At 43.7% G+C, this 26,733-nt stretch overlaps 1 protein-coding gene across 3 annotated transcripts; it reads left to right on the forward strand.

The window, feature by feature from the left end:
• The first annotated feature begins 56 nt into the window (after positions 1–56).
• MED15 (mediator complex subunit 15) lies at positions 57–26,609 on the forward strand. Of its 3 annotated transcripts, none has more exons than XM_064392184.1 (18): positions 57–214; positions 4,882–4,969; positions 6,134–6,185; positions 6,625–6,654; positions 8,080–8,295; positions 8,790–9,055; positions 10,474–10,857; positions 11,912–12,010; positions 16,784–16,903; positions 21,471–21,613; positions 21,919–22,046; positions 22,942–23,076; positions 23,475–23,538; positions 23,696–23,762; positions 24,219–24,379; positions 24,515–24,681; positions 24,817–24,915; positions 25,043–26,609. In XM_064392184.1, exons 1-18 carry the CDS (start codon positions 147–149, stop codon positions 25,174–25,176), a joined length of 2,421 nt encoding a protein of 806 aa, XP_064248254.1. In that variant the 5' UTR covers positions 57–146; the 3' UTR covers positions 25,177–26,609. The 3 variants fall into 3 exon arrangements, with proteins under 3 accessions (XP_064248254.1, XP_064248253.1, XP_064248255.1); XM_064392183.1 differs by having other exon boundaries at positions 58–214; positions 25,040–26,609; XM_064392185.1 differs by lacking the exon at positions 16,784–16,903 and having other exon boundaries at positions 58–214; positions 25,040–26,609.
• The last annotated feature ends 124 nt before the right edge of the window (positions 26,610–26,733 follow it).

Raw genomic sequence — 26,733 nt, forward strand, 5'->3', positions numbered from 1 at the left:
GCCGAGAGGGCAGATCCCGCGAGAGTTGGCTGCGTTCACCCCGGGACTGCATTTCCCGCGATCCCTCGCGCGGCGGAAGCGGCGGCGCGGCGGTTCCGCGGCGCAGGCGCAGAGCGGCGGCGGCGGGGCGCGCTGCCGGGGCCGCCATGGACGTGAGCGGGCCCGAGGCGGACTGGCGCAGCAGCACCTTCCGCCAGAAGCTCGTCAGCCAGATGTGAGTGAGAGCCGCGGGCCGGGGCCGCGTCCCGCCCGTGTCCGCTCCCCTGCCGGCCTTTCCGGGCCTGCCGGCCTCGTGCCCGCTGCCGGTGCTTCCTCTCCTTCACGGGGCCTCTCGTGAGGCGGGCTCGCTGCCAGGGATTGCCCAGACCCTGTCGGGGGTAACCGGGGCTGGTGTCTGACGTGATTTTTCCATCTTCTTCCTCTTTCACTTTCCTTTTCTCCAGCAGTGTTGTTTCCTGCCCTGCCTGACACCGGCTGGTGTCCGGCTGGGATTTGCCAGTGTCCACGGTATTGTGAAATTTGGCACGTTCAGCCCAGTGAAAATCGCTGTTATGGGCTTGTGTCTGACTTTTGGGGACAAACATGAGGTAGAAATGCTTAATGTGAAGTTCAGCTTGTTGCCTTTTCAGCTTTCCTGTGTGAAACAATTGCTTTCCTTGAGTTGCTTTGCTGGCTTTTTCTGGTTTTGGAAGGCTCTTCCACCCCATGCAAGGTGGTGAGCACAGAAGTGAAAGCACTGTTCATTCTCTCTAAAGTAATGTTGGAGTGCTAATTCATGTCTTTTGGGAAGCTCGATATTCCTGTGTTGATTTTAACAATCCATACCTAAAACTGGGCTGGTTTTCTATCACATGTGAGTGGTGTGAGTGTTTGTGGGTTTCCTGCAGTCAGCGTGCTGTCCAGAATGGCACTGCTGCAGTATTGGAGCAGTAGGGTGGTGTTTGTCTGTCAGAGCCAGGCAGGCCTCCTTGGTGCTCACAACAGATGTTTCACCTTCCAAACTTTCTGTGAAGTCATTAATCTTGTTGGATGGATCCCTTGCTTCCTCTCCTGTCCTGCTGCTTTGTCAAAACGAGCAAACAGAAGTGCCTTGGGTGCTGTGCTGCTTTGGGGGAATAAGCACTGCATTGGGGGAATTATTTGGGGGAATAAACACACAATCAAACTTGGAGTTTGTATTTGCCCTGCAAACTGTGATGTGTCTTCTCTAATGCTCAGAAATGTTTCAGTGGGAGTGTACAACAAGGGATTAAAAAATTACTGCCACTGACCAGAGAATCTCTAAGGTTGATGCCAAATGAAGAGATGACAGTAATCCTAAACTTTTAATACATGCCCTCTGTTTATTTTCTTTTCTACGAGTGCACAGATGTCTCTGTACAATTTGTGTGCTTTTTTTTACAGGTGTAGTGAGAGCCTTTTTGTCACTTCCAGTTTTACAGGATGGAGCATTTGTATTTGTACATGAATATTTGTATTCATGGCCTTGTTCAAAAAGCAGGCAAAACTGTTCCTGGGATGAGTGCTTGCACTGACTGCAGCAGAGTTTTTTTAGCAATTATTGTGTGTTAGATATCCAGAGAGAGCCTGGCCTGGCTCCACGTGGCCCTTGGGATAAGAGGAAGCAGGGTTTGTTGAGTGAGAAATAAAAGCAATATACTTGCCACAAAAACTGGAGCTCTCCATGCAGCAAGTTCCTGTTTCTTTCCAGAAGCTCCCAGCTTTGTCCTTAGAGGCTGGTGCAGTAGATGGAAGAGGGGGGTAATTAAATATCTGGTGAATCACCTGGAAGTTTTTATAATTGTGGGAAGGTTGTTCTGAGCAGTTAGGGAAATCCAGTCATAAATGTGTGTACAGCTTGCAGTTCATCCTGCAGCCAGGAGGTGATACTTGTCCAGACAAATGTTAACACTTGGTCTTGGGCATTAAAAGCATGACAGCAGTCACATAACTCATTTGGAGTCACCTGAAGAGTTTCTGAGTTTTGAGCCAGCCTCTTTAGAGCTGCTGGATAATTGTAACAAACTGGTGTCTCAGTTTGTTACTGCTCCACACTTGGGGTTCATTCCTGCACTGAACTGAGGTTTTCTGGGCTCTGGCTTTGTTTTTCAGGAGAAATGTGTGATTTCAGTGTGGTGGGGGGTATCCTGAGGAATCCCTCAGTGCTCCATGTGCATGATTTGGTGGTGGACATTTGGCAGAATGGTTTCTGATGTCCTGAGTGCAGGGCTGGGTGCTGTGGGCCTGCAGGGCTGAGCAGAACTTGCACACTGCAGCTGCAGTGACTGAGGGGCAGTTTTGGCTTCTCCCAGGTGCTCCAGGAGTCAGCAGTGATCTAGGTGTGGATAAATGCTTTTGCTTGCAGGGCACCACTTTATTCTGGCCCTTACACAGCTTCAGTACATTCTCCCTTCTGAAGGCCTTTCCTTAAGCTGTTTTTAGATGTTGGTATGGCCTGAAGGACAGGTCTGATCTGGGCTGTGAACTCAGTCTGTGGCTGTGTGAGCAGGGAATTGTGCTCTGGTGTAACTCAGCTGCTGGGATGGTCCCTGAGAATCCCCTTGTCCTGTTTCACTGCAACAACTGATTCGCACAGTCATGGTGTGCCCTGGCTAGGGAGGGAGCTGGGGCAGTTTTGAAGGAGAACATGTTCTGCAGGATTTTTCTGTTAGACCAGCCAGCCTGAGTGAGAGGTTGCACATATTTGGGCTGGAAAGAAGCTTCTTGAGAGTGGAGGGGGAATTCCTGAAGCTGGTGTTGGTGCTGAAGGCTGCATCTTGTGAAACCACAGCTCTGAGTGTTCTGCATGAAATCAAAAAAGCAGATTTTTGCTGCACAAATACACGTTTATTAATGCTGCTCTTACCTAGTGCTTACAGAGCAGATGGAGCTTGAGTTGGTTGGTACCATCTAGTTCCCAGAGTTTTGTAGAGCTGGGAGTTCTGCAAGGAATGTGCTCTGTGCTAAAGCTATGACTCCTTTAGCTGGCTTCCCTAGTTTTTTAATGCACTATTTTTATGTTGATTGCAGTTAAATATGTGAACAAGTTGTGTGGTTTTGTTTCTTCCCAGTCTAAACCTTTACTGGAACGCTAACAGATAGGACATGGAGAGCCCAGAGTGGCTTTTTCAGTAATGCAGATGCAGTCACAATAGTACATCTTCCATGTTGTATAATATCAAGAGGAAATGATTCATATAAAAGCAGAGAATTTCTTTGCTGTGGATTTTTTTCAGGTTCCTGATGCCATATTGATCACTGTCTCTATCCCATCCCCTAAGTGCTCCTTACATGTTACTTTCTTCACTTGCCTCTGTGCAATCTTTGTCTTTTTTTGTCTGCGCACTTTTCAGTGCTCTCTACATGAAAGGCATTATCATTGTACTGGGACTGGAAAGTTAAGGAGGATTCAGAGGAGTGTGGATTTAGAGGCAGTCTTTCCAAAAGAAAAGTGTGAAAAAAATGACTTGTTAATAGAAAATTGGATACAACTTCTTCCTCCACAGCAGAGCTCCTTTATGAGCACTTCACTTCAAGGCTTGTTTGCCCATGGAGAAATAGTTACTCTGCATTATGTTCAGATTCTGCTGCAGTTTGAGAAAAATTCACATATTAGCAGCATTGTTTTGGTGGCTGCCAGGCCCCACAAGAGCCTTGCAGCAGGTGCAATGTTCCATTGTGTTCTGTGTTAAAGGCTGCAGCAGTGCAGCTGCTGGTTTGCAGGTAAGGGTGTGAGCTGTGGCAGCCTAAGCTCCTGCATTTTAAGGCTGTAGCGTCTGCTTTTGTCCTCTGAGACTGTCACTGAGTTAATTCAGAAAGTTTAACCCATTTTCTTCTTGTGCAAGCACCATTCCTGCTGCATGGGAGGTCTTAGAAGTTCAGGGGAAATAAAACAGTGGTGTCTCTTCAGAGTGGCTGAAACGTCCAGGGGTCACTGCCCTGGTGTGCATTTAGTGCAGGGTAGCTGCTCATGCAAGGCAGTCACCAAGAAATAACTTTGATATGTTAATCATGAAGTGAAAGTATTTCCTGATCCTTTGTTTGTGGAATTTAGACTGTAACTGCCAGGCTGCTTTAGAGAAGAACAGGTTTTGCAGGGAAGTTTCTGAGGATGGCAGAGCCTAGAGGATTGGAACAGGGCTTCGCCTGGCTGAACACATATTTTAGGATTTTTTGTCCTTCTTTGCATGTTCCATAGTTGAACTGGTTGCTGATCTTTGATGTCCTGAGAATGCCCCTCTTTTCCACTCATGTCCCCTGCCCATGCTGCCCCTCTGCCCTCCTCTGTCCCTAATTCCTGCTCCCACTCCTTGTCCTCACTCACTGGGTAAGCCTCTGTGCCTTTAGACAGCCTTTTGTGTTTTATTCCTCCACCTTATGTTTAGAGAAGTCTTTTGGAAAATCCTGATGCCAGGAAGCTCAATCTCATTGTTTGCCAAACATGGATTACATTAATCCTGTCATTCAGTTTTGCTCAAGTAAACAAGACCTGGTATTTAGTCAAAATATTGCATCAGGCAGTCAAATAATGACTTGTTTAGCAGTTGGTCTTGAATTTCTGCAAAAGAATATTTGTGTTGCCTTTTAGAAATTAGTTGGCTTTTTTCCTCCATTATTTGTTTGAAGAAACTTTATAGGGTGGCAGTTTTAAATAATATATGGTGGGGATTTGGTTTGGTGGTGGTGGTTTTTTTTCTTCTTTTTTTTAATTTTTTTTTTCCCAATGGATATTCTGGGTTTTTGTTTGTTTTTAATCCATAAATGAGACAGAGGTAAAAAGCTGTTTCACAGATCTTTCAGACCTTTCTAACTACAGGAAGTATTTGTAATACTCTCAATTAAAATCCAGCCTTGTTTTTTTCCTCTTTTTTTTTTTTTCAGTGATGAAGCCATGAGGAAAGCTGGTGTTGCCCATAACAAATCTAGCAAAGATATGGAGAGCCATGTGTTCATGAAGGCCAAAACAAGGGTAAATCTCTATTTCCTTCCAGAAGTTATTTGGTGTCAAAAGAAATTTGTAACAAATTGCAGAAATAGCAAAGCCAGTGCACTTAAGAATACAGAATTATGTGAAATTTTGATTTATATGTTCTGCTTCTTTTACCTTGAGGGGAAGTGTGGAGTTCTGCATCCAACAGATGCATCACACTGGCCTCAGTGCAAGACAGCTTTGCTGATGCTGCAGTGTTTCATGCATGTGTGGAACCACACTTTTCTTACCTGAATGTTTGTTTGTAGTGAATTGCATGGAATTTCCTTTATCTGCAGTGTAGCACCATTCCAGTTTGGTGGTCAGAAAAACCTAGGATATCAAGGGACAGGCTCTGTCAGGAGTAACCCCAAGGGAGGAGCCGTGGTCTCTGTGCAAGGCTGGCTGTAGTGTACAATCCTGCACTCTTACAAATCATAAACTTCTTCCCTGGAGTGTGTCCTGAGAAATTGGATAGTGTTGCTGTCTCCACATGAGCCATGTTTGACATAGAAATGTCTTGGTGAAAATGTTACAATGCTGATGCCACAAATCTGCACCCACTGCTGGCATCCTCCTGATGAGTTGTTTCATGGGCAGGAAGGCTTCTCTCAGCGTCTGCAACTTCCTACAAATTATGAAGAACACTAAGAAAATATTTCAAATAATATTTGTTTTTTCACTTCTGACATTTCTGTCATGTTAGTTTTCCAAGTTATTAATCTACTTGTATTTGTAATATGAATTTAGCTTTAAAAAGAGTTACTGTAGCACAAATGTGACATAATTCAAGGACTTGAATTCAAGTGCAAAATAAGCAGGTTCTGTCCTTACAAAAAACAAATTACAGTGGATAAGAAGTGGAGAATGTATGTTGGTTTATGAAGTTTGCATATTGTGGTCCTGTTAGTGTGGCTGTCAGGGAGGTTCTTTCCTGTGAATTTTGTGGTTTCTTGGTGTTCTTTTACCATCAACCACAATGACGTGTTAGTGAAAATATTCCTAGTTCATAAACAGATTGTTCTTGGAAGTGAACTGCTCTGAAAAGCCCACACACATTGTGGAGTAAAATCCAGTGTGTTGAGGAAGAATACTGAAGAGCCAGAAAGTAATGGTTATTCTGTTTTCATTTCTTATGCTAAAATACTAATTTTTCACCTCTAGGAGGAGTATCTTTCTCTTGTGGCCAGGCTCATTATCCATTTCCGAGATATTCGTAAGTAATTTTTTACTTTTGGTTTTATTTTCTTCTCAGTTGTGGTTTCTCATTGAATCATCACAAGAGAAAAAAATAGAAAGTAAATTTTAGTGCTTCTGTGTGTGATTCTTAAAAAGTTGCTTTAAAAATCTTCCTGTAGTATGCATGCCCAATTTATAAATCCTATTTCTTTTACACATCATCTATAATTGAGAAGTATTTGAGAAATTATTTAAACTTGCTACTTTTCCCCCTTCCTAATTTTTTCTGTGTTTTTGCTTTCCTTCCATTTTTATATAGCATTCTGATTACCAAATTGGCTTGGGTTAATGTATTTTATTAGGGCTACAGTAGACAGTGGGTTTTAAAAATTTATTTTAAAAATTACGTAGACAGTATATCCAGAAGGCCAATGTGACAATATTAACAAGAATGATTAATCATTTTTTCTTTGCAGACAATAAGAAATCTCAAGCCTCAGTCAGTGGTAAGAGTTCCTTTGTTGTTGTTTTATTCCTTCCCTGTACTCTCTATTTCTAAATAGAAAAGCTTAGACATCAGGGCTGTGGTTACTGAGAATAAAGCAGCTGTGTATTCCCTAGCTGGATTTTAAATGGTGCTGAGTAAAGCCAGGGGAGCCTGACAGACCCAGAGCTGTTCAGTGGTGAGGGTGAGAGGCTTGGCAGTGCTTTGGGTGTTTGTGCCCCTGCTGGTACTTCTGTTAGCTCACAGCAACAAGGTTCCTGAAAGGACCAGAGTGATTGAAAATAACCTCCTGCTGAGCAGCCCAGTTGGCTGCTGTGGCTCCCCAGGTGTTGCACCAGAGGCAGAAATATTTGTGGGGCCATTTGGTGAGCTTAGATCTGATCTGGCTTCTGCCTCTGTGCTCATTCTCACTGCAGTGGATGTTAGGGACATAGTATGGTGCTGTGGCTTCATCCCTCTGTAGGGCAGATATGCAGCCTGTGGTTGGTGAACGTTCAGTCTGGCCTGCTGGAAATTCTTTTATAAATATTCTTAAGAAAGAGGTGGAGTGTGTTCTGCACCTGGTTCACATTGCTTCTGCACCCTGTATTGTGTTTTGACCTCTTGAATTGTCTTTCTCTCTTTAACTTCACTTTTCTGTCTGCCCAGGGTTCAGATTATGAAACTGTCTTGAAAGGCATTGAATTTGTTCAATGCATAATAACAGTGATGTTAGGGGGGGAACTGTTATCATATGAATGCAAAAGTCCCATACTGTTGTCTCCTTATCACAAAAGTTTCATACCTTCTTGGTGTTTTCTCTGAAGAGCACTGACTCTTCTTCTTCACCGTAGCCAGTTGACTCCAGTTCCCTCTCAGCCAGCCAGCCCACTCCTTTATAGCACTCTCCTTCTCACTGATCACAGCAGTGGCCTGTTAAAGTCAGGCCTGCTGCTAATCTTTCATAATTTGCCCTCTTAGGGGTGAGATTACTTTCTGCACTGTCTTCATTTTCTTATATTCTATCCCCCCACAGAGCTGTATAGCAAAGTACATCCTCTGGTCTGAGCATTGCTTCTCTGACTTGAGGAGGAAGATCCACAGTGAGACTCTCTTGGTTTTTGGAGTTAAAAGCTTTATATGCTCATGGAGTTTTGTTGGCAGCTTGTTTTGACTTGTGTATCAAGTTGGAGATGACTAATAAGTCCTTTTCTCCCATGTATTTAAAAATCTGTGTGGAACTTCACAACACTGGAGCACTTTAAATCATCTCTCACTCTTTACAGAGAGGCAGAGATGTGCCAGAAACCTCACAGGCAGGGCAGTGCATCTGAGTTTGTCAGAGTATTGGTCTGAAGTTGCCAGATCAGAGAGAGGATGGAGAGCAGGGGATTCTGGAGAAGCAGGGCCATGGCTGGCTGCATATCAGTGTCTGTTTCCTTTGCAGATCCCATGAATGCCCTGCAGAATCTCACTGGGGGTCCTGCAGCAGGGGCGCCTGGCATGGGCATGGCCTCCCGAGCTCAGGGGGCACCCATGAGTGGCATGACAGGCCTTGGTCCAATGGCACAGCAGATGAGTCTCCCAGGGCAGCAGCAGCCTCCTGGAACCTCAGGAATGGCCCCTCATGGGATGCCTGGTGTCTCTACAGCTACTCAGCAGAGTAAGTGTTCAGTTTGCTTCAGCCTCTGAAGTGCTAGATCAGCTTTGCAGCAATAAGGCCTTTCCCCAGGGAAAGGGTGCTGAAGGGATATCATACTTCTGGCTAAATCAGCCAAGTGAACTGGGAAATAATTGATTTCAAATACTGCTACCTAATTGGATGAATGTCTTTCTTAGTGTAGCTGTTACATGAGCAAGTTCTTTCATCATGTCAACTTCAGAATGTTGTTTCTGTACAGCTCACCCAGGTTTTCCATGGTATGGTGCTTCCTGCTGGTGACCTCGGTGCACTTTTCCTCCTGCACGTTTTCAGTCTCTTTACTTACTCTCAGTGGAGGGAGAGTGAATTGCAAGTTGGAAGTACAAAGTGTAATTAATTGTGCTGTTAATGTGCCCCATCCATTTGAGGAAGTGAAAGTGCATACTGCTAAGGAAGGACATTAATCTCACACTATTTGGGTATTGTGTTTTAAGCACAGTCTATCTTCTCCTCAGCCCAGCTTCAGCTTCAGCAGATAGCTCAGCAGCAACAGCAGCAGCAGCAGCAGTTCCAGCAGCAGCAGGTGGCCCTGCAGCAGCAGCAGCAGTTCCAGGCCCAGCAGTCAGCCATGCAGCAGCAGTTCCAGGTGCAGCAGCAGCAGGCGGCGGCCGCTGCGGTGGCGCAGCAGCAGCAGCAACAGCAGCAGCAGTTGCAGGCTGTCCAGCAGCAGCAGCAGCACATGCTGAAACTGCAGATGCAACAGCAGCAAAACCAACAGCAGGTGATGACAAACAGCTACACTGGGAAATGTGGTGATTGGTGTGCTGGTTTGAGAGCAAAGCAGTGGGAGATCCCAAGTCAGAAGTACAGTTTAATAGGAAAATTAAAATAAAATGCAGTAGTACAAAACTGCTGACAGAGTCAGAACACAACTTTACACCTGGCCTGTGGGTCAGGGTGGTGGCACAGTCCCATCCCATGGGGGCTCAGCCCTCCTGCAGTGCCAGCTGTGCTTCTGCTGGAGCAGGGGTCCTGCACAAGTGGGGAATTTTCCTCTGCAGCTCCAGGGCTGCTGGAGATGGGCCTGCTCTTCCTCTGGGAATGCAGGGCAGGAGAAAGCTGCTCCTCTGGGAATGCAGTGGGCAAAGGCTGCTGGGCTGTTCCAGGCTCAGATTGTATCCAGGTAGGAATGCTTGGCTCCTGCCCTGGGCACAGCATCTCCCCATGGGATGCTGGAATTTGATCAGCCCTGCAGGGACACTCAATGGCCATGGACAGCAGAGATCTCCCTAGAGAGAGGATGAGTTGTGGAAGAGATAAAGAGCACTACCCCACCTGGTTTTAACAGAGGGTAATAGAATACAAACATTTGGTTACATCTTGCACTGTAACCTGAGACAATCAGTTACTTGTCAGGTGAGGCTTGGCTTGTGTGCCAAGCTCTGCCTGTTACTAACACATTTCCTCTTTAGGGTAGGGCCTCAGGTTAGATTGGCAAGTTAATTGACAGCAGTATATTACAGGCTAGAGGAAAGGCTTTACAGATGTTTTGTTGCTTTCTTTTGTCATAGCAACAGGGAATTAATTTTTTTGTCTCTTTATAAATGTCAGGATAGTCTTTCATTCTGACAGAAATTGGGAAAGAATAGCCCTTGAATCATTCTGACAGAAATTGGGAAAGAATAGCCCTTGAATCATTCTGACAGAAACTGGGAAAGAATAGCCCTTGAATTACTCTAGCAGTAGTGGCTGTTTTGTCATTGTGTGACTAATGTGTTGCCACTTTAAAAATGTGTAGATATATATATATACACAAGTGTATATATATATATATATATATGTAAAATCCTTAGGTACAAAAGCAGGGGAGGAAACTTCAGCTGTCATATTCTTGTGCAGTCTTTGGTAAAGGGTGATTACATCTGAAAAACAGTATCTGAGCCCATTGGTACAGGAGAAGCTGATGGACTTTACCTTTGCTTTTAAAAGTTCCAGGAAAGCTTGTCATGTGGAATACAAGGGTTTGTGTTTAGGGCTGAGATATACAGGGATGAGTGGATAAAAGGTTAGGCTTTCCTTTGGGCTTAAAACATCAGTCTGATGTATTAGGATTCTGTTTGCTTTTGGTTTATGCTGTAAAAGTAAGTCTGCTGTTGCATTGCTGGAAGCTTTAACATCCTGGCTTTTCCTGTTTTTCAGATGCAGCAGCAACAGCAGCAGCAGCAGCTGCAGCGGATTGCTCAAATGCAGCAGCTGCAGGCAGCACAGGTCATGCAGGCACAGCAGCAGCAACAGCAGCAGCAGCAACAGCAGCAGCAGATACCACAACAACAGATACAGCAGCAGCCACCTCAACAAGTCATGCAACAGCAGATGCAACAGATGCAGCAGCAACAACAGCAGCAACAGCAGCAGCAGCAACAACAGCAGCAGCAGGTGGCTCAGGCACAGCAGTCTCAGCTTCCACCACAGTCCCAGCCTCAGCCCCAGCCCATGGTGTCCCAGCCTCAGGCAATCTCAGGACAAATTCCTGGCCAGGTTATGCCTGTCACTCTCACACCACAGCAGTTAAAAGCTATGCAGGTAAGGGCTAGTGAGCAGCTGATTGTTGTTTTGTTATGTCCATCTAGAGAAAGAAAACATATATCTGACTTTTGCTAATAGTGAAGTGGGACAACCATAACTTGTTAAGAGCTCTGCAGTTAGCAAGTTATGAGTACAGGGTGTGTAAAGGTTTGTATCTGGGCCTGCCAGTAGAGAACAGTTTTGTGCCTAAGAGTAAGAGTTCTGGAAATCTCTGAAAACCATTCATGCAGCTAATGTTTAACAAATAATTTCTTGTCTCACTCTTGAATGGGCAAGTGAAAAAAAGGGAAAGAAACTCTGGTTAAAGAAAAATTGCCTCCAAGCAGTTTGCTTTTCTAGAACATGAGCAAGTACTTTGAAGTGTTCTAGACTGCAGGCAGTGTTAGCTCTCTGCCATGCTGGCTTTGCTTCTGCTGCCATGTTGGGAGGGTTTGGAATTTACTGTGCTGGTTGTTCCTGCCTTGAAGGGAAGGTGGGCAAGACAATAGTTCTACTCTGTTGATTCTTGCTGGGTCATCCTCTTAATGGTGCAGTTTTTTGAAGTGCTAGTTTTTTTTATCTGGGCTGCATAGGGTACTGCTGAGCCAAAGCTCAGACCTGTTTTTCTTTGGGCCTTAGTGGGGAGGAGTGTCAGCCACTTCAGAAGTGGATAAGTTGACATCTCCACTTTGTGCTCCTACCAGCTGAGCTAGGAGTTAAATGTCATGATTGTCACACTGACAGATGTAATGAATTTATAAACATTTGAAATGCTGGTCATTGGTAGGCTTGCCAAAAATTTAAGTGCCTATTATTTTTATATATAAGACCTGATGGTAGAGGAAAGATGTGCAAGAAGTTGTTAAATTGGGTGTGCAGTCTGTGGGAAAACTGTTCTAAATGTTTTAAACATGGGAACTTGTTTTCACAAAAAACCCCAAAACCTTTAGTTAGTGAGGCTGATCTTGTCTCCATAGCCCTTTTAATGAGCATAGTCAATGCAGTTGAAGCAGAAATGTCCTACCCTGCTCAGGTATGTATTTTTACTTTGGGTTTTGTTCTCATACCCTAGGTAAGAGCTCAGCTGGTCCAGCAGCAGCAGCAGCAGGCAGCAGCAGCAGCAGTGCAGGCAGCTCAGGCCCAAGCTGCTCAGATGGGAGCTTCAGGGCAGGTAAGGGCCCAGGGCCAGTGTCCCAGGTCACAGGCCTGTGGCAAGTGCATGCTAGAGATGAGCATGGAGCTGGGTTTCTGGTGGCTCCTGGTGAGGGGTCTGCCACTGGTCATCCCTGTATGGAGGGGATGTGGTCTTCTCTGCTGTTTCCTGGAGTCAGAGGCAGGATTTCATTGCCAACCTCTCTGTGCATGCTCTCTGTCCCAAGTAGGTCCAAGTGTTGCCTGTACTGACACAGGAATGCACATGAGTGAGGTGGTCTCCTGTGGGCACACTACAAGTGTGACTGTTGGTACCTGGAGTGTGTCACCTCTTCTTTCATTGAACTCTCCTAGGTGACTGCTTTGTTGTGTAAACTGATTTCTGTACTGTGAATCTTTGCCTGCTCTCTTTGATCACATGTGATTTACTTTCCATCTTCATGTATTGACTATAAAAAATAGTATAGATGATGAAATCTCTCTGCACTCCCCTTTCAGTCCTTTCATCTTTCATTCTTCTTCTGAGTGAAATGGGCAGTAGATCTAGATGCTCTTGTTCTGGATGTGAATTGTGAAGAACAAATGGTGTGTGTCACAAGTGCAGAGTTACATTAAAAAAAGAAAAGTGCTGGGTGAAAGCTTGTTGTCTAACATGGTTTTTTATCCTGCAATACACCTGCAGCCCCAGTGGTTGTTTCTTGCTGTGTGTCTGGTATGAAGGAGACATGGGGAAAACATGGGGAATGGCTTGAGCTGAACCTCTTATCCCATTTTCCACAAGAATATGAAAGTCTTTTGTGGCTTACCTGTGTTGTGTTTGATATTGAGGCATTTTGCAGACGTGGGTAAGTACAAATGTCACCACTCTGTAGATGAAGAGAGAGACAGACAGATGAAATGAGGCTGACTAGGACTAATGGCACAATTCTTTTTGTATACTCAGACATTCCATGTTTTTCAAGCACCATTTTCCATTCAGTGCACAAGTGATTTTATAGATTCAGTAAGAAGCTTTTTGTGTGGACTGTGATAGCAATTCTTCTCCAGACTTGTATCAGGGATGGTGTCTTGTACCATGGTAACTCTCAGCTGGCCACATCCTTGTTGGTGTGGCCAAGTTCTGTTTCTGCATTGCTCCTTTGGCTTGTGCCAGTGTAACACAGATGTAAAAGTGGGCAGTGGTAAGTACAGGTGGGACAGTGCTGGCAGCAATGCAGAATTCTCTTCATGCAGCTGAAATGTGAATTAAAACATGTTTGTTTCTTAAATAATTTCCAGGTGGGAGCTGCAGGGACTTAGGCTGACTGGAAGGAGACACAATTTTTTCCTTGTTACTAACTTTAGTGGTGCTCTTTTCAACTCTGAAGCAAATGGATTGTGTTTATGTAGAGTCAACTGAATTCTTGCCCCTTTAGTGACTTCATGTGCCAGTGGCTTAACAGCACAGAGCATTTGAAAAGCATTTGGGTGATGACATGGTTGACAGGCAGTTTTGTGTTGCAGCTTTATCCAGTCCTGTGTGGGGATTGCTCTTTGTCTACCACATGTGGAGTTTGGAATATTCCACACACAGGCTTTACTCCACTGATGTTCATGCCAGTGCAAGATGAGTCTACTAGAATTCACGTGCCACTATGAAGTCCAATAACTAAATGGGTTTCTTGTACTTGTCTAAATATTTTCTGTATATAATAGGTTTAAGATTGTGGCTGTATATAATATTACAATGCAGCTTCAGTGTTGAGAGTGTGTAAGGCTTTACTTTATAAGTCTCTTTTAAGACTGGATTTTTGCTTTCTATTTAGTACATTTTTCAGTAGCATCAGCATTTTAAATACATCTGCCTTGATTTCTTTATTTGGTTCAGGGAAGCTTTTTTTTAGAAACAAGCCCTGTCCTAATCTTTGCTCATTACATTTAAATTTAGTTTTTAAGGGCTTTCAAACTGGGAATTTTGCTTGCTGTGTCTGCATTTTTCCTTTTCCATAAAGTTTCTGTAAATCCTTCTTACATAAAAATAAAAGCAGTCCCAGGTTTAAACATGGATCCATGTGAGAAGTTCTTCTCTGAAGTTATAAAGACACCACACAGGTCAGTGTTACCCTGCTCCAGCCCTTGTGAGCACTCAGGGAAGCTCACAGCAGTAGTGTCCTAGCAACCAGAGACCTACACAAAATGCTTGCAGCACCCAGGAAAAAGAGCTGTAATCAACTGCAGTTAAGTATGAGTAAAGTGAAATCACTGTTCTGGTGCAGTTTGTTCAGGTGCTCAGAATGCAGTGGCTGATGCTGACTGGAAATCTGAGCTGCCTTTAGTGCAGTGGCACTGTAATACATGTGCTCACCAGAAGCTGTGTATTTATGGACTGCTGAATGTTTGGATGTTAGATAAAGGAAAGCTGCAGGTTCTGGATTCTATTTGTTCTAATCCAATTAATTTTTATAAAATATTGGGGTTTGTAGCCTTACTTTGGAGGGAGATCCTCTTCTTGCTGTCTGATTTATCTCGATTTACAGGCTCTGGAATTTTACCTTGTAAGAATTCAATTTCACTTGTAGAGGAAGATATTGTTCAGTTAAAATCTTTCTCAAAAGTGCTTAAACATTTCTGGTTGTGTTCTTATTTTACAAGAAGAGTAACTCCTTTATGGACATATTGCCCTGGAACCCCCTTTCCTGACTCCTTTATCAAAGGGTCATGGGTTTTGTAAATATAAACGGGCTGCAGAATGGGGGAAAATAGATTGCTTTTGTTAAGAGAGTGGAATTGGTATCATTTTGTATATGTATTTCCTTTCCAAAGCACACATTTAAAAAAATACAAAAAACTAACCCAAATTTGTAAGCTTGTGCACTCATTTGACCAACCACAATACTACAAACAACTGAAATCCTTTGAATTGGAGTTTGTCATGCTGGTATTCAGGGGTTTGCCAGACACTTAACCTGTGAATATTCTTCTAATTTCCTTTGCCTCAGTGGAAGTAATCTAAATCTTCACTTTTTGGTGGTGTGGCTTCAGAAACATGGCCAAGATGGGGCATGTGGGTCACCATAACATGCCTGGGATTGCACAGCTCCAGAGATCTGTGTGCATTCACGAGGGTCCGAGATGGGGTGATTGTGCCTGAAACGATATTCCCCTCCCACCCCAGCAATTCCCCCTTTTTTTTTTTGGTTTTGTTAGGATTATGTTGCTTCACCAGCTCTCATGTTGATACTGTAGCTCTTCACTGCACTCCCTGGCATCCCCCTGTGCTCTGTGGCAGTGCTGGGTTGTTGTGTTTGCTCTGCAGCTGCTGCATGCTGTGTGTGCACGTGTGCATGTGTGTGTGATGTCTGAGGCACTCCCCTCTGTCCCCCTTGGGAAATCCTGTCTCTGACCATCCCTCTCTGCCTGGATGGAAAGGGACTGCCTTGCTCTGATGTTGTGAACTAACAGCTGTGCTGAATTTGACACTGTTTTCTTTATCAGTTATTGCTTTCTTTTTTCAGTCTTGCTATGTTGTATTTAATTTTATTTATTTTTAACAATTGTAAGCACATGCATTCTTTGACTCTAAAGATGTGTTGCTGGCTGCTTCAGTCCATTTACATAAACACCCAGCAGGAGTGCCCCAAACCATTTAAGGAAGGAGACTACATTATCTCTTAGATTAGCTAGGATTGTGTAGGTTCCTTGGTAACATGTAAGTCAGGAAAAAAGGGTAGCCTAGGGAACTTTACTGTAGATCTTTGAAGTCCCAAACAGAAGCTCTTTTACTGATAAGTGAATTTGCCAAAGCTACCTGAATACTACCCCAAATATATGCTGTATTTGTTGTAAATTCTCAGTATGTGGGGTAATATCAAATTTAAGTAGTAGAGGCCTATACAGATATAAAAAATTAAATCTCTGTGGCTCATGCAGGCTGATGGTTCTGAAAGACTTTTAGACACTGCAGAGCAGCATAGTCCCAATACTATTTTAACATAAAAATTGATTCTAATGCTAACCTTTATCATTTACCCTAAATGATTGTTCTTTAGGGTGTGCTCACTCTATACAGCTGGAGAATCAAAAAGCTTGAGGAGATCATGGACTCAGAAAAATTTAGCACACCTTAGTAGTAGAGGAATAGGTATTTGTCAAAATGATGGTAATTAAAAGAGTATAGTTGAGTTATTGTGTGGGTTATAAAAGGAAGGAAATAGATTTTTCAAAGCTGGAAGTCCTTTTAGTTGTCTTTGGTGTTGCTATACTGGCCTAGGTTAGGCTGGTGTGAAATTTGCTCACTGTGGGGCAGTGCCCTGACAGCTGCTGTTGAGCTGTCTGACAAAATGTCCTGTACCCCAGGGGGCATGGCCAGTGCTGCTGAGCCCTTGGAGTCCACAGTGGGGAAAGCACATCAGAAACCTATGGCATTGTGGAGCTGCTTAGATGGAGTGCTCCTGACTGCAGTCTGTGAGTACTTATTTCCAGAATTGAATTGTAGAACTTCAGGATGTCAGGAAAAATTTAGGAAAGGCCCTTCGTGGAAGTAACAGGATAGTTAGCCCTTGATCCAGGAATCTGAGGCTGCCCATGGGCTCTGGCAGGAGTTCATGAGGTGCTCTCTGAAGATGGACAGGAGGAGTATCAAAAGGATTTCCAGGCCAGCAGGTCAGGTCACCCTGCAGAGAAAAGCTCACTAACCGTCCCTTCATGCTCCCCCTGCCCAGTCCCTGGAGGCTGCATGTGCTTCTCATCCTGCCAGTGCACTGCATTTCTTGTTTTGCGATTACTTTTGTCTGTTGTCCCTCTGTCCTCAAAGATGATCACCGCACCCATGGCCCGAGGCGGGATGCAAATCAGACCACGGTTCCCGCCTGCCCCCGCGGTGCCGGCCGCACCTCCGAGCTCCGTGCCTTTGGGCGGACAGCAAATGCCACAGGTATTTACTGGGTCACAGCAGAGCTTCACTGCCTGCCTCTTCACTTCTGCACCAAACTATCAACTTGCTGCTCTTACTCAGGGTGTTGGTGTGTTCACGTTGTGGTTTTTATGGATCCTTTTTCATTTTAAACTGTAGGTTTTCTTGGGATGTCAAATAAAGCGTTTTTAAAGTGGGATGGATCTTTATTTTAACATTTAAAACTTTGACGTGTTCAGAATTGATTCAAGATTCAAATTACAGGTCCACACTCCGTGAGTGTGCATTTCTGAGTGTTGCAAGTCAGCACTGCAGGGTACCTGGCTGAGCTGTGCCCAGGACCTTGCTTGGCATCTGTGCATGCTCTGTGCAGGTGCTTGTTGTGTTGTTAGTAAACCTGGCTTGTTCCAGTTTGAGCAGCTCCTTGGCATGGTATCAGGGACCCAGAGAAATTTGAGCTGTTCTTTTCTTTCATGGCTGTGTAGGAGAAACTGCCAGAAGGATTCCACTTGTACCTGCATCAGAGAAGATCCTGTGCAGGCAGGCTGGCAGCTCCTATCCAGCTGTTGCTGGAAAATGCATGAGGTCAGAGCACTTCATCTCTTCTCAGGAGTCTGCAAAGGCAGTGACACTGACCAGCAAGATTCTGCAGTCCCAGGCAAACACACCTGTTGCCATTTCTGGTTGCAGATGGATGCTCATTTCAATCCAGTGCAGTGTGTGTTTGTTAACTGACACAAACCCAGCCATAGCTGTGGGCTCAGAGGGAAATTTCCTCTGTGCTTTGGTCAGTGTGGCAGTTAATAATGGCCGAGATAATCATCTCTCATTTCAAATCTGAGGCTTTCTCATGGATATTTAAGTATTAGTTTTGCTTCTATTTAATATTTGACTGGTAGCAAGAGACTTCTAGTTCAGGCATTCAGTGCCATAGGGTGATCTTTACTGAGGAGCTTTGACTTGTGACACCACATGAGCTGCTCACCAGAAGTGCTCTCAGTAGCGTGCCAGGGAGTGTGAAAGTGATGTAGAAGCTGAACATCTGGTCAAAGCAGAAGAAGAAGAGAAATTTTTCATGAGCAGTGATTGTGGTGAACATGGCTCTGAAGCAGGTGCTGGGATGAGTGAGTGAATCATGGTTTGCTGGTGGCTGGAAACATGTTTTGCAGGCAGTCTGACCTGCCCTATAACTGACAGCTCTGGACCAGCATGCATCTCTAGCATTGTCTGCCAAAGCACTTTGTTCAGGTTCTAGGTAGATTAGAAATTAGAAATGTTGTCTTTTACATCTCTTAATGGTATAAAATGCTAAACTGCTACTGTCTGGTGGATATAACTTCCTGGTCATGAGAGGCCTGGCAGCTGGTGACAGTAGGATGAAGGGCAGTAGCAGATATGTGGTTATTAATCACTCATTTAAGAGATGTCCTCTCCTTGACTGTAGTGTCAAAATCCATTTAGATGTGGTGATAGGGGTGTATTTTCTCTTTAGAAAAGAATCTTGGTGTTGCACTGAAGAATGCTTTTCAACAGAAGGACCTGATGTGAAATCAATACTTTGTGGCTATTTGTTTTTACCACATATGACAAAACAGTCTGGCCATTTTCATCACAATACTCATTGGATTCTCCAGTGAGTTTATTTGTTTGGTTGGGGTTTTTTGCTTCTTACAGTCTTTTCAAACAAAACAAAAAACTACTGATATGAGGTTTTATTCCACAATCACCTGGTGTTTTGATTTGCAACAGAGTTAGAGCTGGGAGCCCTTACCAGCCTTGTCTCCTGAGTGCTGTTCTGTGCCTGAGACTGAGCAAACTGGAGACAGAACTCACAGCTGGGATTATCCTCCAGGGCAGTGTGCTCTGAGCACTAAGCTTTGGCTTGTGGATGTGAATGCAAACTTTTACCATGCAAGCCTAAGTACCTTTTGGGCAGGAGTTCAGGAAATTAGAGTGTGGTGTCATGTCACTGTAGAGTCACAGAGCAGATCCATGGACATGCTTTTATGTGCAGAAATTCATGTCCCTCAGTGAAAAAACAAGTATTTGGATTTCCTTGTGTCTGCTGAAGATGCAGGGTGTACAAATGATCAGTAACCATGGCCTAACTCTGGAGCTGAATGAATTCAGTGGAGTTAAAGCTCTGGAGGAGGAGGGTCTTTGTCTTCTGGGTTCATAACTATTTTTGTAGTGTGTTTGGGTTTTTTTTTCTTTATTTTTAAGCCTTCTTTTTACTCAGAGTCAGCTGCAAAGAGCATTCCCTAGAAATTGAAGTTTCAGTAAATTGTTACAATCTTAATCTTTATCCTACAAAAAAATGTAGAAACCTAAATCTGAAATAATCTTTAAATCTGTTCTGTAGAAAGACATCTGAAATGATGTGGCAAATGAACTGCTGTCCAAGAAAACCAAGGCAATAAGTCAGAACTGCACACTTCTGAATGCGTGTTTTTGAAAATGTCACAATTTTGCTTACTGTTAAGCACTGGCCTTTGAGGTTCTGAAATGTAGGTGGCAGAAAACAATCCTGGAAAGGATGAAATCTGTTTGCCTGTGCAAGTATTTGGATGAGGAGGGGCAGTGCAAAAAAATTCAGTTGGTGCTTATGTGCACAGTAAATTCTGCATATCCTTTTCTTCACTTTTCTGCAGCATTTGTAAATTAATGTAAATAATATCATTGGTGCTGAACTACACACAGAAACTTAAATCTGGCAGAAAACCTAATGAAATCTTTCTCCTTCCTTCCCAAAACACAAGGATTTAAGTGTCCAGAAGTCCTTTTTTGTAACCAACTTGGGACACTTAACAGGGGCCTGATTTTCAGGAAGTGATGAACCACTCCAAGTGGTGTTAGTCTGACTTGATGAAAAAGGGAGCAGTATCCATATGGGTGAGTTCCAAATCAGACTTGCTGTCTGATAGCACATGAAATGGGCTTGGGAAGGATCAGGGAATGCTCTTTGCAGTGTCCATCCCAGCTTCCTTCCACACGTGCTGTCTGCAGGAGGCAAACTGTGCTTTCCAACCTCTGAAATGCTTTTCCAGCTGTTGAGGAGGGACATGCTGTTAAAGAATCCCCCTCCTTTGGAGAACAGAAGCCCAGGCTCTGTAGTTGTTGATTATGGAGAAAAGGAAGATATTGTATCTTCCTCACTTTGTATTACCTTTGTGAGAGAGGTGGCAAAGGTACTGGAGTTATTGAAGATGGAAAAAAAATCCTGGCATGTCAGGCTGCATTTGGTTTTGAACTGTTCTGTAATGGGTGATAAACTAGTATCTTCAAGATGAGTAGTTCTGCACTGAGCTGGGGATTGTTTGTGCTTTTTGGGAGGGGATATGACCTTTGCATGGCTGCAATGTGATGGACCAAGCAGAGCAGTTCCTGCTGTGGTCAGTGTGTCCATGCAAAAGCAGACAATGCAGTACTTCTCAGTGTGCTACATATCATGTCCTCTGCATACAGTTGGGTTATTTAGATGGATGTTTAACAAGAGAGTGAAGGGCAGCACAAATTTGCAGTGCCTGTGATGTGCCTGGGACTTGTGGATTTACTGGAACCTTCCCTTAAAAATGGTTTCAACTGAGGGAAAGAGTTGTTAATTCAAAAATATTAATCAGTGACTTACAGAATGAACACATGGGTTAATAAGCCACAATCTATGGCCTCTGCAGGCTAATTCCATATATCTTTGTGTGTACTTATTTATAGCCTCAAGTCATAAGAACTCTCTGCATGTGCTTTAAACAAATGTGATCACTCAATATCTGCATTACTATCCCATGCCTCTGCCACTGCACAGGTTTTCTTGTTTGGTTTTAAGTGATTAAGTGAAAATGTGTATTAGAATAAATGTGAGAAGTTGCTCAGATTTGAGTGTTCATCTGGCTCTGGCACTGGAGAGTGTACAGAATAAACTTAGGAGTTTGGTGCTGTTCTGGAATGCTCTTACTTGCTTTTTTGTCCTTTAGGCACACCTCATCATTCTCCAAAGGTCAGAAAGCTACTGCATTTTCTTTCCCCACCCAGCTGTTCAGTTTGGAGTTTCTGTCTCCACCCAGATTTTCAGAACTCAATATTTAAACAAGATGTTGGTGATTTGGCTTACCTAATTTTTTTTCTTCCTTCTTCCTAAAGAAAACCAGTTGAGAAGCTGCAGCTGAGTCTGACAGACCTTTGAAGACTGTAATTAAAATGTCTAAATAAGGAGGGGTTTTTGACTCTTAATTATCAAGTGGGAAATGTCTTTTCCTGCTCTTTAGTTCTAATAAAATACAGATTTTTCACATGGCACTTCAGACATTTTAATTGCAACATGGTGGTTTGGGCAGTGAAAAATAATTATTATGCAGTTAATTGAAGCTATGTGCAGATTTAATGGTCATTTCTACTGAAGTTGATAAGATTTACTGCCCTGAGAGCTTCAGGAGTGATGCAGGTGGGAGTGTCCTTATGGGGGAGAAAGGAAACTAATGCTTTCATTCCTTGTAGGCCTGAGGATACACTTCTCTCCACAGGTAAAGCCTTTTAGTTAGGTTCCCTCTCTGCTCCTTTGGCTGTTATTGATGTGTCTTTTCCCACCCTGCAGGTCAGCCAGAACAATATCACCATGATGTCATCCCCATCCCCTGTCCAGCAGGCTCAGACTCCCCAGTCCATGCCTCCACCACCACAGCCCCAGCCATCTCCTCAGCCAGGCCAGCCAACTTCTCAGCCAAACTCCAATGTCAGGTGAGCCCCACTGCAGAGCTGAGCACTTCTGGTAATGCCGTAAGGTTTCAGAAATATTCAATAACCTTACTCTGTTTGCATTGAAGTGAATGAATTTTAATACCAGCTCCACTGGGAGCACAGGTGAGACTGTGCTGAATTCACTCTGAAAACTCACATTTTACATAAAGAATCTGTGTATGAAATCTCACCAGGGCAGAACTACAAACTGCCATCATGATGCTTACTAAAATCATATCTGCTTACAGGCTGATGATCCTTCCTTGTCAGATTCTGGCAGGTTTAATTTTATGTTTATTTTCCAGCTCTGGCCCTGCTCCATCACCCAGCAGCTTTCTGCCCAGTCCATCTCCACAACCATCACAGAGCCCAGCAGCTGCACGAACACCTCAGAACTTCAGTGTCCCATCCCCAGGTCCTCTAAACACTCCAGGTAAATGATCTGAGAGCTGTACTGCACACCCTGGGATGGGCTGTGTTTTGGTAACTAATAATTCCTGGGAAACCTGTCATTTTTATTTACAGTGTAAACTTGCAAGAGCTCTGCATAGCAGGTAGTGAACACCTCACATACAGCACATAACACAACAGCTTGGGTTCCCAAATCAAAATCCATTGAAACCTCTTTTCTCATTGCTGAACTGTCTAACGGGTTTTTCTAACTTCCCCAGTCTTTGAAAAAGAGAATGATATTTAATTTAATGGAGCAAGTTTATAGAGGCATAATGACTCCTTATTCCAACAGGAAGGAACCCTTAGTGACACTGTGCAGTTGTAAAGGACATAACCACTTCATCCCAGCAGCAGTTAATTCCAGCAGCAGTTAATTCCAGCAGCAGGCTGCTTTGCTCCAGAACCCCTTCCCAGGTGTCCTCTGGCACTTGGCACTTCCCTCCCAGTCAGAATAAGCAGTTTGTGGTGCTGTGGATGGAGGTGACATACTGGCTCCTTCTCATACCCGTGTTGTGTGCTTTGCAGATAGGAAAGGACCCACTTAACAAAAACTGCTGTGAATTTATTTTGTTTTGTGTTTAAAGCATCAGAGTGAAGGCAAAATAAAGACTTAGAAAATGGGTATATGGGACTTTGAAACTTTGCTTAAAAAAAAATTAAGTGGGAATTGCTGTTCTGCCCATAGAACATGTTACTTCCACACAAAGACTGTAGGGCTGAGCAAGCACTTAAACTATGGAGGGTGTCCAGTTGTGGATTTGGATATTTGACACGAGCTACACTGAGAGTGCCACAATTCAGATCAAGATTAATTAAGAATAATGTTCTGCAATATCTTTTATCACCCTGTGACATGCAGTCTTCCTTTTTGCCAGGAAATCCGAATTCTGTCATGAGTCCAGCCAGTTCTGGTCAGTCAGAGGAGCAACAGTATCTGGAAAAACTCAAACAACTATCAAAATACATTGAGCCACTCCGGAGGATGATCAATAAAATAGATAAAAATGAAGGTGAGCTTTCCTGTGTTTGGCCATGCATTTATCTGTGTCAGCTCTCTTATCTGCTGCAAGAAGCAATACTTTGTCTTTTGTGGTGACTTCTTTTTCAGGGATTAAAAATGTCAGAGCTGTTCTTTCTTTCTTTCTTTCTTTCTAACTAAAGACTTTAATGTGAGGAATGGGCAAAACCCTTATCCTTAAATTCTCATAGGGTTTTTTTTACTTCTGATGGTTTTGAAACATGTGAAGTTCATGCTTTGGATATACTTAGGATTAGATGAAAGATCTTCAATCCTCACTGCTTTCTTTAGTGTTGGCTCATGTTTTCATTTTTGACAGTGTGCTGTATTTCTGTCTGCAAGAATGGAAGCTTTTCTTGTAGTCAGTGTTTGTTTCTCACACTGTTTCAGACAGGAAGAAGGACCTGAGTAAAATGAAGAGTCTCTTGGATATCCTGACTGACCCTTCAAAACGGTAACTTTTCCTGTCAGTTTTCCCAGCTGCTCCAGAATCTGTTGTTAGCCCCCAGCCCTGCTGCCACTGAGGCTGTCTCTGGGGCTCAGACAGCAGGAACACTTCAGCTGAGGTTCCTGTGTGGTGGGGATGTGCATAAATTTCTCCTCTTCCACAGGTGCCCCCTGAAGACGCTGCAGAAATGTGAAATTGCTCTGGAGAAGCTGAAAAATGATATGGCTGTGGTATGTAATGCTTTGTGCCAGCACAGATAAGCAACTCATTCCAAAAGGCCTTAAGACTTGGCAGGATCATTTTTACAGTTTTTATTACTCATGGTGTTAAAACTTCAAGTAAGGTTGGACGAAATAAGAAAACAGGAAAAAATGGGCAAGCATTTACTCCATGTTAGTCACCTGTGTGTATGTTTTAACTGAATTTCAATTTCTTGTGCTCTGTGCCAAGACTTGAATTATTCTTTTTTTGGGACTGTGGCTAATTTCAGGACAGCCTTCCTAAACCAAAACTGAGTATGGTTTTTTTGCTTTACTTCCTCCTTTAATATTACTATGTACAGTTTTGAGAATCACTTGCATTTTGTGCCTTGGAACTTCACTGCTACAAAAATTCTTCAGACTCAGCAGTAGACATTTCTATTTCTGGTGACGATTAAAGGACAAGGGCCTTCTGTTGTGTTTCAGCCAACTCCACCCCCTCCCCCCGTGCCCCCCACCAAGCAGCAGTACCTGTGCCAGCCCCTCCTGGACGCTGTCCTGGCCAACCTCCGCTCGCCCGTGTTCAACCACTCCCTGTACCGCACCTTCATGCCGGCCATGACGGCCATCCACGGGCAGCCCATCACGTAAGCACCAGGCTGCTCCTCCTGGGAGGGGAAATGCCTCTGCAGAAATCACTAAAACAGCTGGGGGAGCCATACCTTTTGTTTTTCATGTGTGGAGTATTTAACAAGGCCTCATGTGGGCTCTGTTGTACGCAGGGCCCCCATTGCTTCCCCTCGGAAGCGGAAATATGAAGAGGATGAAAGACAGACCATCCCAAATGTCCTACAAGGAGAAGTTGCAAGATTAAATCCTAAATTCCTGGTGAACTTGGACCCTTCACACTGCAGTAATAATGGCACAGTTCATCTCATATGCAAGCTAGGTAAGAAGAAGTGGGGAGAGTGCAGTCAGGTTCCTGCTTGGGTTCACAGGCTAGAAGTGAAGCTCAGCGATGCACTGAAAGGCTCCTGTCTGGCAAGAAATGCTCTGCCCTGATGGAAGTGTGTTTGCCTTTCAGATGACAAGAATCTTCCCAATGTCCCCCCACTCCAGCTCAGTGTTCCAGCAGACTATCCAGACCAGAGCCCTCTGTGGATAAAGAACCCCAGGCAGTATGGTATGGCATTTGTTGGGCATGGGAACGTGCCAGTAGTGGGGAAGTGTGAACACTTCTTTTATTTTAGTGTTTTAAGGTGATTTTTATAACAACTTCCTTTATCTGTTACTTTTTTTTCCTCCAGCAGCCAATCCCTTTTTGCAGTCAGTGTACAGATACATGACTTCAAAGCTATTGCAGCTCCCAGACAAGCATTCAGTCACAGCTCTCCTGAACACCTGGGCACAGAGCATTCGCCAGGCCTGTCTCTCTGCTGCATAACAGCTCAGCTCCTGCATCGTGGAGCCAGGAAGAAACTCAACAGCTGGCCTCTTCCACATGCCACTGGACAGCCAGTGTGGGGAGGTTACTTCAGAAGAAAGAAAAGCCTTATGTTGTTTTGTTTCTAGGCTGTCAGGTTCAGCAGAGAACCTGATGTTAGACTTAGCTCTCATGCTTTCTATCTTCTGCCTCTGTGGACTTTTGCCAGCGTTTTCAGATATACAAAATGTGTATATATGGTTCTCAAGACTGTATTTAGGGTGAGTTTTTATTGTCTTCTTAGAGAAGAAATTATTTGTAGACTTCCATCAGGGAGTCTGGTATAAGAGGGGGTAGGGAAAAATGTCCTAATTTGCTTCAAAATTTGCTCAGTGCCAGTATTTCTTTCACACTGTATGTTTTGTGACCTGATACTGCCCCAGAAATAAATGAGCTGTAACTCAAATGTGCTTGCAAACTTGCCAGTGGATGCAGGAAATCTTTTTGACTGTTAGCTTTGCCCAGATATGGGATAAATTCCATCCTTTTAAGGCATCCCTCAAATATGTGAGATAAATCTGCATAATCATACTTGGGGGTGGGAATGTGGAACCAAACAGAGCAAAAAAAGGTTTCATTTTATAAAACCTTCTATAGCTTATTTAAATGCAACTTTATAGAAATGGTTTTGGGTTAGCATGGACCAGGTTTCTCACTCCAGCTGAGTAAGGGTGATGAGGAGGAAGAAGAGATACTGATGTGCACACTGACTTCCTCTATAAATTCAGTAAATGTGTTCATTAAGATGGGGGGAACCAACAGCATAAAGGCCAAGTAACACAAATCAGTCCAGCAGCTTTGTAGCTACATTTCTTCTTTTCAGAGTCTTTCTGAGGCCCCTAGCTTCCAGTGGGAGTTAATGAGTGCACTGAAAATGTTTCTCTACTACATCAGTTTGTTTAAATAAAAAAGGCAAAAAACAACATCTCAGGAGTAGAACTGACAACTAATTCATTGTGCCTTCAACAGTGATGGGCACTCAGGTCAGTCAGCAGCTGCCTTAGTGTTGGCACTTTGAATGAAAACATTTACCACAAGTAACTCTAATTTAATGCATTTTTCGTACTTCCCCATGTGTCTAAGTTGCTCCTTCTTAAGTTCCTGGTGCAGGAGAATTTCAGATATCAGATGTTCCAATTATATCCTGCCCCAGCTCTCTGTATTGTGCAGCAAACCTTAAAGAGTAGCTGGGCTCTCTTACAGTAGTGTCAAGAAATTGCTGTGACCTCTAAATCCATGTGGTGTCATCAGTTTTAGGCTGTTTTTAAATGTGGGTACTTAGTAAGCACTGACTGAGGCAGCAGAATGCTGTCAGTATTTTGTACATGAGTTAATGCAGTATCTGTTTGTTTCTACTGTAATAAATTTATTATTATTCCTGTGTTGGATGCTAAGATTGTACTGCTCTTCCCCTGTTAGGATACCATGGGATGAGGGTTACTGTGTTCTGGGGTAAGTGAAAACTCACAGGCTGTGAAGGTTAGGGACAAATCATAAATGGCTCTGAGCCTCATGGAC

Source organism: Passer domesticus, chromosome 17 (assembly GCF_036417665.1).
Source record: "Passer domesticus isolate bPasDom1 chromosome 17, bPasDom1.hap1, whole genome shotgun sequence".
Lineage (NCBI taxonomy): Eukaryota > Metazoa > Chordata > Aves > Passeriformes > Passeridae > Passer > Passer domesticus.